The 14,750-nt window shown below is 39.5% G+C and overlaps 1 protein-coding gene across 1 annotated transcript in view; it reads left to right on the forward strand.

The window, feature by feature from the left end:
* The window catches only part of ddc (dopa decarboxylase), a 28,290-nt gene that overhangs the window by 10,771 nt on the left and 2,769 nt on the right, over positions 1–14,750 (forward strand). The window contains exons 5-13 of the mRNA XM_049584557.1: positions 2,062–2,196; positions 3,173–3,316; positions 3,897–3,963; positions 4,849–4,943; positions 6,414–6,481; positions 8,641–8,717; positions 10,171–10,190; positions 10,321–10,419; positions 14,435–14,536. Of these exons, the coding sequence (XP_049440514.1) occupies positions 2,062–2,196; positions 3,173–3,316; positions 3,897–3,963; positions 4,849–4,943; positions 6,414–6,481; positions 8,641–8,717; positions 10,171–10,190; positions 10,321–10,419; positions 14,435–14,536 (807 nt within the window). The remainder of the gene's footprint in view (positions 1–2,061; positions 2,197–3,172; positions 3,317–3,896; positions 3,964–4,848; positions 4,944–6,413; positions 6,482–8,640; positions 8,718–10,170; positions 10,191–10,320; positions 10,420–14,434; positions 14,537–14,750) is intronic.

Consider the following 14,750-nt stretch of genomic DNA (forward strand, 5'->3'; position numbering starts at 1 on the left):
CTAAAACATCTATGCGTGGTCTGTTAACCACCTCCCGACGAATATTTAATTCTCTACGCAGTAATGCTGCTCCTCCATCCACGGGATCGTTATCAAAAGGACATGCCATGTTAGTGAAAAAAGTCGCCACCTACTGTGCCTGATGGACTTCTAATATACTGACTCTGATTTTTTTTTTAATGATTTTTTAAAATGACAGACGGCAGAAGTAGGCTACGCCAAAACTCGCCTGCTGACTGACTGAATGAGGAAATCAAATGGAGTGTGTGGCTCTGAAAGAGGGCGGAGACAGAGAGAAACTCGAGGTTCACTGAGAAAAACCTGGTCCCGACCAGGTTAGGTTCATAGAGTCTGTCACTACGGTAACTGAGCTTAAGTTACCTCTCTCTCTGAAACAGGCTAGAGGTACCCCTCTTTCTCTGGTTTGAGTTACCTCCCTTTTTGAAACTGAAAACTCAGAGTTTCCCTCATTTCAGGGTTAACAGACTCTGAGTTTTCACTAAACCTGCTTTGTGAAACGGACCCCTGTACAGGTGTGTGCTGATCGCTACCATCTTTCGAGATGCCACAGACTGAGTGCCCACTGAGACTGTTTGTGGAGGGTCAGTTTGGCATACTTAATCCTGGAATCTGGCTGTAGTGGAGAAGTGTTGGACACCAGGGCCCTACTGTGATGTACTCTAAAAGACAAAGGAAAATTAAGTATCATAGCTCAAGCTAGCGGCAGTTAACTGCTGAGATTGGGCATCATACATTAAAAAGTCAACCCTTTTGTCAATATGGACATGCTGCACATTGTTAGCTCTGTTAGATTCTCCACAATCCAATCGTTAAATTCATCTTACTGAGACTAGCAGTTTATCTTACTGTAGTAAGCCATACAGCAAAACCATTTCAAAACAATAACATTGGTTATCCAGTTAGCCGAGACCTACAGCTATAATTCACAATCAATATGGACATGCGAAACACTGTTAGCTCTGTTAGATTCTCCACAATTAAATCGTTAAATTCATCTTATGGAGACCACCCAGCTAGCAGTTTAACTTACTGTACGCCAAGTAGCAAAAGCATTTTAAGACAATAGCTTTGGTTAGCCAGTCAGCCGAGGCCTACAGCTAAGCACTGGGTCTACATTAGCTCCTATAGCCATCTACTCCACACTTTAACACTCGGTAGCAGCGTCTCCTAGACATGGTGTCTCCTCAGCAGCTCCTCAACAGTTCAAACCTTGCAGCCTCTGCTCCGACTCTGCTCGGAGCAGGTGTGTTTGACAGTGTGGCTCAGTGGCCGACAGGTGGGCACTGTGTGCATTGCTAATTTGTTACATTGTTAGCAAATAACTTCGCGGAAGTAACGGCGGGAAATTCAGACAAGCTGTCAAATTATTATTATGTTTTTTTACTTAGCAGACTTTATAGTGGCAGAAAAATGCTATAACACAATAAAGAAAAGGGAAAACCCCCAAAAAAGCATAACAGGTCCTCTTTAAAGCAATTGTGCAGTTTCTCTGTGGGAACATATGCAGCATGATTCGCGGCTCATTATGGTAAAAAGCTTGTTGAAACAGAGCAGAAACATTACACACCTCACTATCACTGAGAGATGGAAGGATGGATGAGAGCTGGTAAACTTATAAAGCTACTGGGTTCAGAGCGGATGTGTGCTCATGATTACATCTCAGGTTACTGCTTTGTGTTCTCTGTAAGCAGGGGAAGGACAGGAAGTACACTTAGCCAAGTTTGTAAGCTTGACTTTCACTTTTTGGCAGTTTCAAATTGTTCTTTTATTTGGTTCAGTGTTTCTGAGCTTGTGACCTGACAACAACAGTAATTCAATGACTTTGTCAATTGATGGATCCATTCCATGCGTCCCTCTCCATTTGCTGTTGCTCCTGGCAGCACAGACCACCAGCCACATGTAATAAATCAACACTTGCTTGCTTCCAGAAATACTCAGTTTCTTTGATTTTTATTTTTGCACAGGTAACATTCAAGTTTGGTTTATATCCACAACAGTAGAGAAGCATCACTTTACAAGGTCCATCTAATTCTTCAACAGGGCACAGCCAGTGAGGCGACCCTGATGGCCATGCTTGCTGCTCGCTGTAAAGCAGTACGACGCATTCAAGCCTTGAACCCTGAAAAATCAGAGGCTGAAATCCTCTCCAAACTGGTCGCATACACCTCTGAGCAAGTAAGCATAAAGATCTTTTTCCAGTCTTATTTATGACCTGTTCAGTGTAGAGCCTACGCTAACTCTGATCCCTTTAACTTCACCCAGATTTCTGACTTTACACATAGCCTACAGTTTATTATTTTCTATTTTCAGATATTAGTAATTTATTTTGTTAAAATATGCATTCATCAATATTTTTTAATTATTGCTTGCAAATGTACCCAGGCAAGGTTTTTTTAGGTTTATATAAATAATTTAAAGTCTCAGTTGAGCTCTGTAAACGGTCTCATTCAACAAGTGGTCCACATGAGCTGAGATCATTAAAGGTTAGCTCAGTAATAGTGAGAATAGTTTTTCAGTGATTTAGTGAGACAGAGGGTCAGCCAGGCAGCTTGTAGCTCGCTCTGATCAGGTTTAATACCAGGCTGGCTCTGTGATTGGGTTAGGGAGTTGCCTGAGGGCCACAGAGACCTTTATAGAGAGAGCAGTTTGTTGTTTTCCTACTGAGGAACAATGTTCTAATATCCGGGTGACCATGTCTAAGGTATAATGTTTTTTCTTTTGGCATAGTTATCTATATGATCAGTAATATATAATTGAAGCTCTGAGGTGGAGCATGGTACAGGCTTATCTCAAAATTCAACAAACACAAAGGAGGTATATCAGGTTATAATATGTACTCTTTGTTTCCAGTATTATCATTTTAACAAAAGTGTGGCTTTTGTTAGTTGAAAGTTCACCCATAATTTAAATGTATTTTTTACTTTGAACACTTGAATTTTTTGGTTTAAGGTTTTGTAAGGTTCAACATAAACACTATCTTATCCTAACTAACAGATTCTAACAAATGATTTACCATATAAAATCACTCAGTATCCAGGAATTTGAATGAAATTAGCTGATTTTACAAAAAGCATGAGGCCATTTAATCCTGGGATCTTACAATTCACTTAGGCTACATTTCTCACAAATGTTGCATATCTCTCCTCCTAAGGCTCATTGCTCAGTGGAGCGTGCTTCACTGATTGCAGGAGTGATGATAAAGAAGGTTCCCACAGACAACAGCTACGCTGTTAGAGCACCCATGTTTAAGGAGATGCTGGAGGAGGACAAAGCAGCTGGACTCATCCCCTTCTATGTAAGAAAAGACAAAAATGAACATCCATCCACCCAACTTTAACAGGGCTAACACACACACATGACAGATACAGACATCTCAAACATTAGATTCATTTTTCCACTGAGTTACAGGCATCTGTCTCTGGATTGCTTTTGCTACACATGTAAATCTTAGAAACACTAACACAGCTGCTCACTGAGTTGACAGTTACAATGATACAATGTGTGATGCTGCTGTGCACAGCCTGAGGCTTCTGCTGAGGGATAACATTGTTTGTGTTGGACCTAATGTATGTCTATCTGGTTAAGGACAATAATCCGCGTCTCAGCTGGACCCACAGATCAAAATCAGTGAACAACATTCAAGACGCTGCAATCGTCCAGCAGCTCTAAATGATCTGTGTGTATTCAAAGTGATATCCAGAGCTACGTTTGAAGGAAAAAAATATCTGTGCTTGTATCAAAGCTTTACAGTAGTTGCAATGTATTTTATTTGCTTGTACACAGTTATCATGATCCAGTCTCTGACAGAACATAGAAAGCACACAGGTACTAAAGTGCTTCAAGATGTTAATGATTTGCAAATGTATTTCTTTCAGTTATGTGCGACCCTCGGCACCACCCCATCATGTGCTTTCGATCGCATCTCAGAGCTGGGGCCCATATGTAAGTCAACTGTTGGATCAGCAATTGTTTTTCATTTACAAAAGTAAACTTTAAAGCCCTATTGGCATCATTAAACTCTTTCAATACACACTTTCTTTTAAGAAATTCTGAGATGTTTAGAGGAGAAATCCAGATCAAGAGGGAGGCAGGGTGTATATAAGAAACTTTTATGCTCTGTGTTGTGGCAATTTTGCAATTCTACTTTGACAAAAGTAGACAAAAAATTCTTACAGAATGTTGACACTTTATTAATGCACAGAGAATGGTACACAAAGGTTAGTTCAAAGAGTTCACTGCCAAGAGAAGCTGTTCACGTCCTTTATACCTTGGAACAGTCCCATCCCTTGTGCTCTGTTCTGTTTGTCAGCCAAGGTGATTTCTTACCACATTGGCTTTTCAGATAGGTTTAGGTTTAGGTTCATTCTTCATGCAAATCAGTAGTTTTTCTATAATCCTGCTCAAAAACACACAAACAAACCAATAAACAAACCAAAAACATGCCGTCTTTGCAGAGGTAATAATACATGATTACACATGAATTAAAAATCTTTAGGGCATTTCTAATTAAGACAGTCACTCTTGATTATGTGAAATAAAGATATTAAAACATGATTATCTGTAACTGTATAATTTCTCTTAGTACTGCAACCAAGAATGCTGCTTGAGTGTGTATGATTGAGAAACAAAAAGTGATGCATTGAGGCAGCTTTCAAAATATTCAGTTATAACTTTCTGAAGTATTTTATCGTAACAATCTTCAGTTATACCCAGCTAAAAACAACTTATCTTATTTTACAGTTTTATACCTCAGGTTATTAAATATTGATTTTCAAAAGTAATCATTTCACTGGTGTTAATAACCTCTGTATTTCTTGTCCCTTTCAGGTAATGAGGAAAATATGTGGATGCACATTGACGCAGCATATGCAGGGAGTGCATTCATCTGCCCTGAATTCAGACCTCTGTTGAATGGCATTGAGGTGTGTAAAAAGATACATGCATCCATGTTCATATAGAGCATGAACACTACAACACAATACGGAAAAATGTTTAAGTAACAAATTTTTGACATGGTTGGATTTTAACCTTGATTATTCCAGATTTAATATAAGTGCGGCTGAAAACTTGAAGTGTGCATCCGTCTGCATGGATACATATTGCTGCTGAATGACAAGACAACCTCCTTCTGTTCAATTGGTTGTGAAATATCTCTCATAGCATCTATAAAGGGAAACACTAACTGCATACTGATTGTACCCGACTGCTTTATTTCCGTTTGAAACTGGCATAACGTTAATGTCAAGGAGGAAGCATGCAAGAGTGAGTAATAGGCCGAACAATCGGCATTAGCACAGGAGCATCAATCTGCCTTTTGAGGCTGCCGAGGCAGCTGTTGCTCCCCGAGCTGTGCAGAGATGCAGAGATAAGGACAGAGTAATTTCCTGAGGCAGCGTTAGACCTTTATATTTCACTGTTTATTAGACACACCAGTTGAAACTATGTTGGTGGGGAGACAGTGAAAACTGACTTGACTGTAAGTGGACCAACTGTTGTTTCACCTGTTCCCCTACTGATAGTTAACCTGAAAATTAGCTATTGGATGTGTACAGTTACATATTTTTAGGTCTTGTGTAAAGATGTGGATAGGAGATTTCAAGTCCACAAACTTCTTGAAACCACATGCTGTTATCTTCAGTAGAATTCATAAACTGTGGTTGTAGTATAAACTTTGAAACATTACGAGGTCAATGACAATTATTAAATGAGGAAATAAAGATGGAACACAGTCTTTTGAGATGAGAGTGCAGCCCTGCTGGAGGGTTGGTTGCTAGGATATGAGTAATGGGCGAGCAGGCAACCAGCCCCCTTTGAATCAGTCAGCATGGCAACTGTCAACCAGGAGTCTGTCTCACATTGTCTCTCTACGCTGTTATTGCATTTGTGGAGGTAGAGGAAAGGATATTACAAAAGATAGCCAACAAACAGATGAAAACAGATTAGGATCGGTTTGTCTCTCTCTGAAAGAACACTGCCAGGAAAGGGTTATTCTCCCTGTACTCTGCGAGCTGTTGGCTGGGTTTCCTCTTTTGCATTTCAAATAAATTGTGCCTGCTTTAGTCCAGATAATGCTGTTGGTGAAAAGGTTGTCCCTGTGTCAGTAATGATAAATGAAGATGTATTACGGTGTATGTTTTGGCCAACACACAGTTATGCTAATGTTACATGAAAAATATTAGAACTTTTATGAGCAGTTATTACATTTAATTTTCCTTTTGGCTACCTCATTGGTCTTCCAAAAATATGCAGCAGGACTGTATATGCATCCTTCACTGATACCAATACCAATACTGTTCATTTTTCTTATTTCCTAGCTGTCAGTCCAGAGAGACATCAAACAATGTGGTTTAATTACAATTTTTTCTTTTCTTTTTTCAATTTTTTTTTTAAAGTATGCAGACTCTTTCAACTTCAACCCACACAAATGGCTTTTAGTCAACTTTGACTGCTCTGCAATGTGGTGAGTTATGCATACATTTGTACATGTCATTCGTGTCATATTCACATTTCTAAAGTGATGTAATTAAGATTTTCATCAGGAAGATGAAGGGGATAGTGGATGGCGTGAGTTTGGGGGACATTAGCCATGTTTGTAGCAACCAAACCAAATATTTTAAGGTAAAACATGATGTATTCCTATCCCTAATTTTGCCACACATTTAACATGATGTTGTCATAACACAAAAATAAAAACTGAAACATCAAGAAATGCAAAATTCAATCCGCTACATATGACAATTACAAATTTAACATTTAACATTTATCCTGGCGATTGGTTTGTTTGACACCAAGACCTGTCTTACAAAAGGAGAGTTATCTGTTTGTTTTGGGAGTTTATTTTAGTCCCTAGCACCTGCTAGCTTTTCTAATTTGTCAGAATATTTACCAGTTTAATTTAGACTGACTCATAGTCCCATAAAGGAACAATGAGTTGCCCATTTAAAACTGATATCCATCCACACCTCAGTTATTTGCACACTAAAAATAGAACTGCGCCTCCCATCTGCCCCTTCTGTCAGCAGCAAACAAAGTGAGACATGCTCTGCACAAGATGGAAACAGAGGTGTTTCAAACATCCACCATCCTCCATGCTGTGAGAAGAAGAGGCTTTTAAACCCTTTTCCATCTACTCTGGCTCAGTCTGTCACTACTGACATGATACCTGTCTGTTGCCACTCAGATGTTTGTCTGTTTTGTCTGGCACATGCACAGCAATTACTGTGGGTTACTTTACAATTTATGGCTACATTTTATTAACATATTTTGCTCAATCTACTTATGATAATGCAGATTTTAGATATACAACAGAATGACTATATATAATAGACTATACTGTGCAGTCTAGTACAATAAACTAATAATATAATGTATTACAGTATATCAAGTGTGTGACACATTAAACTAGTTCTAAGCAAATTTTTTAATATTGTGTCAAATCTCTATAGGGCCATAATAATTACAAGACCTTTTTTTTTTTGTTTTTTGTTTTTTTTAGCATTGGGCTATCAAATGGCCCAGCACTATTTGGCCTAAAAGGCGCTGTATGTAAGAATGTGGCCAAAATGGTTACTGTACTCAAATTCAACATACTGCCGTGAGTCATGTCCGCCCCCCCTCCCCTACAGATTCGAGGTTGCTGCTCTGTGCTGAATTGCTGCGTTGTGCTCCGGCGTCCGGTGTTCTAATACCGGCAAAAATAGAAGTCCTGCGTATCTGTTGTGGAGGGCTCTGGAGTGCCGCAGCTGAGACGGAGCCGGGACGCAGCACAGCCGCAGCCGGTGGAAACACACACATTGACTACAATTGAATCCTATTGGCTCCACCGCCGTGCTGGAGCACAGACGCGACCAACACGCATCTGGTGGAAATTGGGGGTGATTTGTTTGCCCACGGGCGGCTGCTATGGCAGGGCCGCGTCGCTGCGACCTTGATCTTTGGTTTTCCAGCGGACCGTTCGAGCAAATCCGGCTTCTCTGCTGCTAACGCTGCTGCCGGGATACAGCAGAGGAGGAGCCGGCTGCTTGCCGTGCTGCTAACGTTTGTTTCTCAAAAAAATCAGTCGGGTCGATGACCCACCTGCACATGGGCTACAATGTATGATCGAAAATGAATAACAGTTGAAAGTATTCAAAATGTCCATCCCCGTCTAGCTATGATGCTAGTTAGCCAACTTTGGCTAAAGCTTACCTGTCGAGGAGAAGAGTAGTCACTTCGACATCCGATTTCAAATTCTTCTCTGCTTTCAACCGTCTCCACTGTTCAAAAGCATCTCCTATACAGACCCTCGCTTTGCCTCGAGTTTTGTCTTGGCATTTTTGGGAATCATAACGAGGTCGTTTGGGTTTAGTCGCACTGTCAGCCATTGTAGCTCAGTCGTAACTGTAACTGATGCTGAGACTCTATTGACTGCGTGACTGGTAGACGGCGGTGGACCGCAAAAAATTTTTTTAAATGCAAATATTCTGGCCGTACTATTGTCGGTGAGATCAGTATGTTATATAAACATTATTCCTTAGTCTCTGTGACATATTAGGAGGATTTTATGACTATTTGCTTTAGATTTCTTACATATAGCTCCTTTAAGTCTGTTTCTCTCTGCTTGTTAACACCTGTCAACAGGGTGAAGAAGAGAGAGGACATTATTGGAGCCTTCAAGGTGGAACCACTCTACCTGAAACACGAGAACCAGGAGTCAGGTATGGAGTAATTTCACTTAAAGTATTTGAATCAATGACCACAGGTCAGGTCAGATGAAAATGTGGTCTACTGCACAACATAATGACAAAAATAAACAGCTGCGACCTTGTTTATTGTTCTCTCTGTGAGGACGGTGGTTAGTTTGCCCATCTGAGCCAAAATACACACGTCTGTTTCAACAATAACTGCTGGAGCATTGCACCACATCCTAAAAGGCATCATTGCGTAGCCTTAAGCAGATAAACACAGGCATCAAGATGACTGTGTGACAACCAGACAAGTGTGTGTGAGAATGCTCTTGTGTATCTATGTTTGTGAGGACCCACCTGAGTTAAAGACCTTGAGAAGGGGGACACGTTTGAAAGTGAGGACAGTTTTGAGTGAGTGAGACTTGGTTTCACCTGGTTTCGCATTTTGTCTGCAAAGGTTAGGGTAGAGTGTATGTGTGTGTGTGTGTGTGTGTGTGCTTGTACATGCTGCATAGTGAGGACCAAATAATGTATTTTACCAACAAAGTGAGGACATTTTGGCCCGTCCTCACTTTTTTAAAGGTCTGTCTGAGGGTTAAGGCTTTTTGAGCTTTGAGATTTTGGGGTTCAGGTTAGAATTAGGTTTACGTTAGGTTTAGAGTAAGGGTTGGGGTTAGGCAATTAGTTGTGATGGTTAAGGTAAGGCCAAGGGGCTAGGAAATGCATTTTGTCAATAAGTTGTGTGTGTGTGTGTGTGTGTGTGTGTGTGTGTGTGTGTGTGTGTGTGTGTAAGTGTGTAAACACTGGCTTCTATGAGTGATCTTAATAATTTTCTCATTCTATTCTACCCGAAGTTAAGCTGACTTACCATATTTGGGACCTAATTTGATTAATGCATTTCATTAACATCATGGAAATTGTCATCAGACATGAAAATAACTTTAAAATATCCCACATTATGTTTCAGCGTCTGTGTATATGTGTCTACTGTGTGTGCTGGTGTACATGCTCCTAGCATGCAGATGGGCTAGATCTGCACTATAATTTGTCACACAGACAACCGGACAGAGAGACAGACAAACAACTACCTCCCACCACACTGAGGCACCTGACAAAAGCCTTTCGCTCATACAATCTGGACTCTTCAATCTAATTAGTGGTTATTAGCACCAGCTAACGTGGGCCTCCATTCTGTAGAGATGAGCTCTCTATAGCTGGTCTGTGTGGACTGACGTGTGCTGTGATCAGTGAGATAGAGGGGGTGGGCGCAATGACGGCAACACCTGGACAATGGAAGGCAATCCCAAATTCAACAGCTTTACAGTATATAATTTTCTGACGCTAATAATGTTCAAAGTTAAAGCGTATTTGATTCAACTTTATCAATGCAAGCTGAGCCTAAAGCAGCTTGAAAAGCTGCATTAACAATGCACATATTTAGTGACATTATTAACTGACTTCTAAACTGTTTTTCTATCAACAGGGCTGGTCACAGATTATAGGGTAAGATAAATTAGTAATGATAATTCAGTTTCTAAAATTTGCAAGAAATCTAATAATCCCAGTTAGCATCAAACTTGTAGAGGTTAAAACTATAACCATTCTCCGACACGCTTCATCCCCTGTCCTGCAGCATTGGCAGATCCCACTGGGAAGAAGATTTCGCTCACTAAAGATGTGGTTTGTCTTCCGTTTGTATGGACTCCATGGCCTGCAGGCTCATATACGCAAGGTAGGAGACCAACTGAATAATCCATCATGTCCACTTCGATTGAACAGTGATCTGACTGCAGTTATAGTCTGAGATCTCAAGATTTAATCTTGTTGTCTGTTCCTAGTGGACAGACTAAGTTGGGAAAGAAAGCTTTTGTGTGCTCTGCTCTCTGATTGTAAACTGAGATAGCTGATCTTTCTGCTCAAATTTAAAGCGCTCATAAGTACAAGGTTGAATGAATTGGCAGATACTGGTATTTTAAGATTTCAATATGTTAATGTATATCTTTTCTGTTTTTTTGTGGTTGGTGTTTGCCTATAACCTTTTTTCTGTTGTCTTGACCATGTCTCACCTGAGAAAGAGCTTGTTGATCACAACAGGACTTATCTTGTTAAATATAGGAAATCTATATGTGCCCTTACATTCCTGTTTAAAACCTAATAATTTCTGCGTTTAGATTTATTTCTTTTTTAAAATTCTGACACACATAACCCAAAACTTTCATGTAGAAATCACCCTCATTAAAATACACAAACTCCCAAAACAGTCCTTCAGATCCAAACACAAACAAGCAAGTTAACACTGATATTTACTAGAAAATACAGCCTTATACAGCCTTAACTTTTGAGTGACCTGATGTTCTGGCATAATATGCTATATTATAGCCATGATCTCATTAAACAAGTATCCCATGTTGAAGCTTATCAGCAAAGACAGTACTCTGTGTATCAAAGATGCAGTAGCAGCGTATTTGCTTTGTTTGTTGCAGTCACTAATGTCACAACAACTGTATTACAGTGTTACTAGGAGAAGGGGCGGTTGCCCATCTCGACCAGAGACTCTGTTGAAGGTTAACTGTGCCCACTCACAAGATAATTAAACTCAGAAAGACACTTTGTTTATTAGCCTTTGTAACAGTAAATTCACTTTATTGGTCGTGTTGATTCATGACTTTTACGATTTTACTTAATGGTGTTAAGTGGTGTTTGTATTGATGCAATGGTTTCTATGGCACATTACAAGACAATAAATTACATTTATATAGCAGTATAGTGTTTCATTTTGTGCTAAAAGTCTGCTGTTTGTCCAGAGGAGAGTGAGGTGTTGGTTTTATGTTATAGTTTTGGGAAATAGAGTTTTACACAATATTAGCTGTCAAAAAAAAAAAAAAAAAAATTAGTCTGTCCTAGTGGACAGACTAAGTTGGGAAAGAAAGCTTTTGTGTGCTCTGCTCTCTGATTGTAAACTGAGATAGCTGATCTTTCTGCTCAAATTTAAAGCGCTCATAAGTACAAGGTTGAATGAATTGGCAGATACTGGTATTTTAAGATTTCAATATGTTAATGTATATCTTTTCTGTTTTTTTGTGGTTGGTGTTTGCCTATAACCTTTTTTCTGTTGTCTTGACCATGTCTCACCTGAGAAAGAGCTTGTTGATCACAACAGGACTTATCTTGTTAAATATAGGAAATCTATATGTGCCCTTATATTCCTGTTTAAAACCTAATAATTTCTGCGTTTAGATTTATTTCTTTTTTAAAATTCTGACACACATAACCCAAAACTTTCATGTAGAAATCACCCTCATTAAAATACACAAACTCCCAAAACAGTCCTTCAGATCCAAACACAAACAAGCAAGTTAACACTGATATTTACTAGAAAATACAGCCTTATACAGCCTTAACTTTTGAGTGACCTGATGTTCTGGCATAATATGCTATATTATAGCCATGATCTCATTAAACAAGTATCCCATGTTGAAGCTTATCAGCAAAGACAGTACTCTGTGTATCAAAGATGCAGTAGCAGCGTATTTGCTTTGTTTGTTGCAGTCACTAATGTCACAACAACTGTATTACAGTGTTACTAGGAGAAGGGGCGGTTGCCCATCTCGACCAGAGACTCTGTTGAAGGTTAACTGTGCCCACTCACAAGATAATTAAACTCAGAAAGACACTTTGTTTATTAGCCTTTGTAACAGTAAATTCACTTTATTGGTCGTGTTGATTCATGACTTTTACGATTTTACTTAATGGTGTTAAGTGGTGTTTGTATTGATGCAATGGTTTCTATGGCACATTACAAGACAATAAATTACATTTATATAGCAGTATAGTGTTTCATTTTGTGCTAAAAGTCTGCTGTTTGTCCAGAGGAGAGTGAGGTGTTGGTTTTATGTTATAGTTTTGGGAAATAGAGTTTTACACAATATTAGCTGTCAAAAAAAAAAAAAAAATTTGCTTTTAGCAGTGTAATCCAGTAGTGCTATAAACTTAATCCAATCCTGACTTCATTATACATGACTAAAAGATTAGAACAGGGCTGACAGTGGTGAGCGTCATTCTTCATATTTTCTTCCTCTCTGAATCTCATTCCTACTCACTCACTCCTGAGAAAGAAAAAAAAAACACTTTTGATGATCACATTTGCCCGATCTGTATGGTAAATGTCATCTCCGTCCTCCCTCCCACACATCACCCCACATAATCCTCCTTACCACTAAAGTCCATTCACTGCCCTCATCTCTGCCTCCATCAGCACATCCTGTCAGTCATATGGGCCTGGTCTGTATCTTCTTATTATAGCAAAATTTTCCTACATTTATCCTCCTTTGCCCCTCACCCATACCCACCCTTTTCTCCAGCCATTTCTCTCTGTGTGCTTCAAACGTCTCTTCCCCTCATATTCCCCTTCCCTCCCCCCAGTCTGCTCTGTCAATCAAATCAGTCTGTTTTATGTTTATTCTCCATTTTAAATTAAGCGGCAGAAGCAGAAGTGATCCCTGCAGCCATAAACCATGACACACTACTCCATTGTACATCCACTAGAACAGCTTCAGTCTTGTGTAGCTGAATCTTGTAGAGTCAGACAATGTGTTCAAATGGAAATACAGCATTTGGTTGTACTGCCTGTGAGTTTCCTCTTTCCCAGTAAAGAAAACAAATTAAAATTCTACTTTTTTTTTATAAACACCAATGAATTGTCCTCCCAGGAGAAAAGGGAGTTGTAAAATGGAGCATTTTAATGACGCATGTAGAATAGGAGACCTACCTAGTAATTAGCAGACAAACGGGGTCATTACGGTATATTGGCTTGTAAACACTTATGAGTGATGGTGAATTACTGGCTGGGAATGAGGAAACAAGATGGTGGTCAACCAGTCGGTCATTTAAGCTTGTGTTTAGCTTCATTAGGGAGGAGGGAAAAGTACAGTTGAAGTTGTACCATATAATTGTGATCAGATGCAGTGATGCATATCCAGAGTTTCACCATGCATTTAGTGTCCTGGTGGGCTCTTTGATCATAAGTGGATAAACAGGAGCATGTTTGAGTGTACATTGCCATTTGGGAATGACTTAATAAGAGTGCAATGACATTTCTTGAGAGCAGATTTTGATACAGACTATTTCATGGTTACCGAGTCTTGGTTTTGAACTTGTTTGAACTCTAGGCAGTGCCTCCTACCAGGATGTGCACTAACCCTCTCAACATGCCCTTTTAATCAAATGCATTCAGTTATCGATGGTTACAGATGGTGACATTTACACTCCTGGGCTTTGGTTGCAGGGTACAAACTGAATCAGTCTGAAAAGTCCTGTGATTTTTATGGCTGAATGCACTGTGGCATGTAATGAAACAGCAATGCCATCTTGTGGAAATTATAGAAATTGCAGCCTTCAGTAGAGATGCTTGCAAGCAGCAGCTGTTTTCTTGCAGAGGTCATATGTGAAGCCAGGCAACAGTTTCCACATTTTTTCCTTGGAAATGCTCTGTGACACTGTTTATAACCTACTACTGTATAAATAACTCTTTGTCCTTTCACTTGCTCATTAAATTTAGTTTGCAGTTTCTTGAACATTAGACATTCTCAGATCTCTGCACACTAATTAAAGCATGTGGGCATAAGAACAGTGCAAGTACTACTTTCATCTACATGCACCTTATATCCTTAGGTGCATTTTACAAACTGTGCATGAGTCATAGCACATTATAATCTATGTCTTCAATAATCTATGTCTTCTCTTTACAGCAAGTGGCCCTGGCTAAAGAGTTTGAGAGTCTGGTAAGAGCAGACAAGAGGTTCGAGATCTGTGCAGAGGTCATCATGGGACTGGTCTGCTTCAGGCTCAAGGTAACAACACTCAGCATCATAAACCTACGATAACTTGATAAATCCAGTGTGGTCCTGTACAAAAGTTCCTCACCCTGTAAAACTGATTTCACACCTATTGTAGATAGATTACAGTAACGATGCACTCACAGATCTGAGAAGGGAGGTTCAACTATCACTACAGAAGTCAGCTAAAAAAATCCTCATCAGTTTGATCAGATGTTGTTTTCATTGG

This window comes from Epinephelus fuscoguttatus, linkage group LG8 (assembly GCF_011397635.1).
Source record: "Epinephelus fuscoguttatus linkage group LG8, E.fuscoguttatus.final_Chr_v1".
Classification (NCBI taxonomy): Eukaryota; Metazoa; Chordata; class Actinopteri; order Perciformes; family Serranidae; genus Epinephelus; species Epinephelus fuscoguttatus.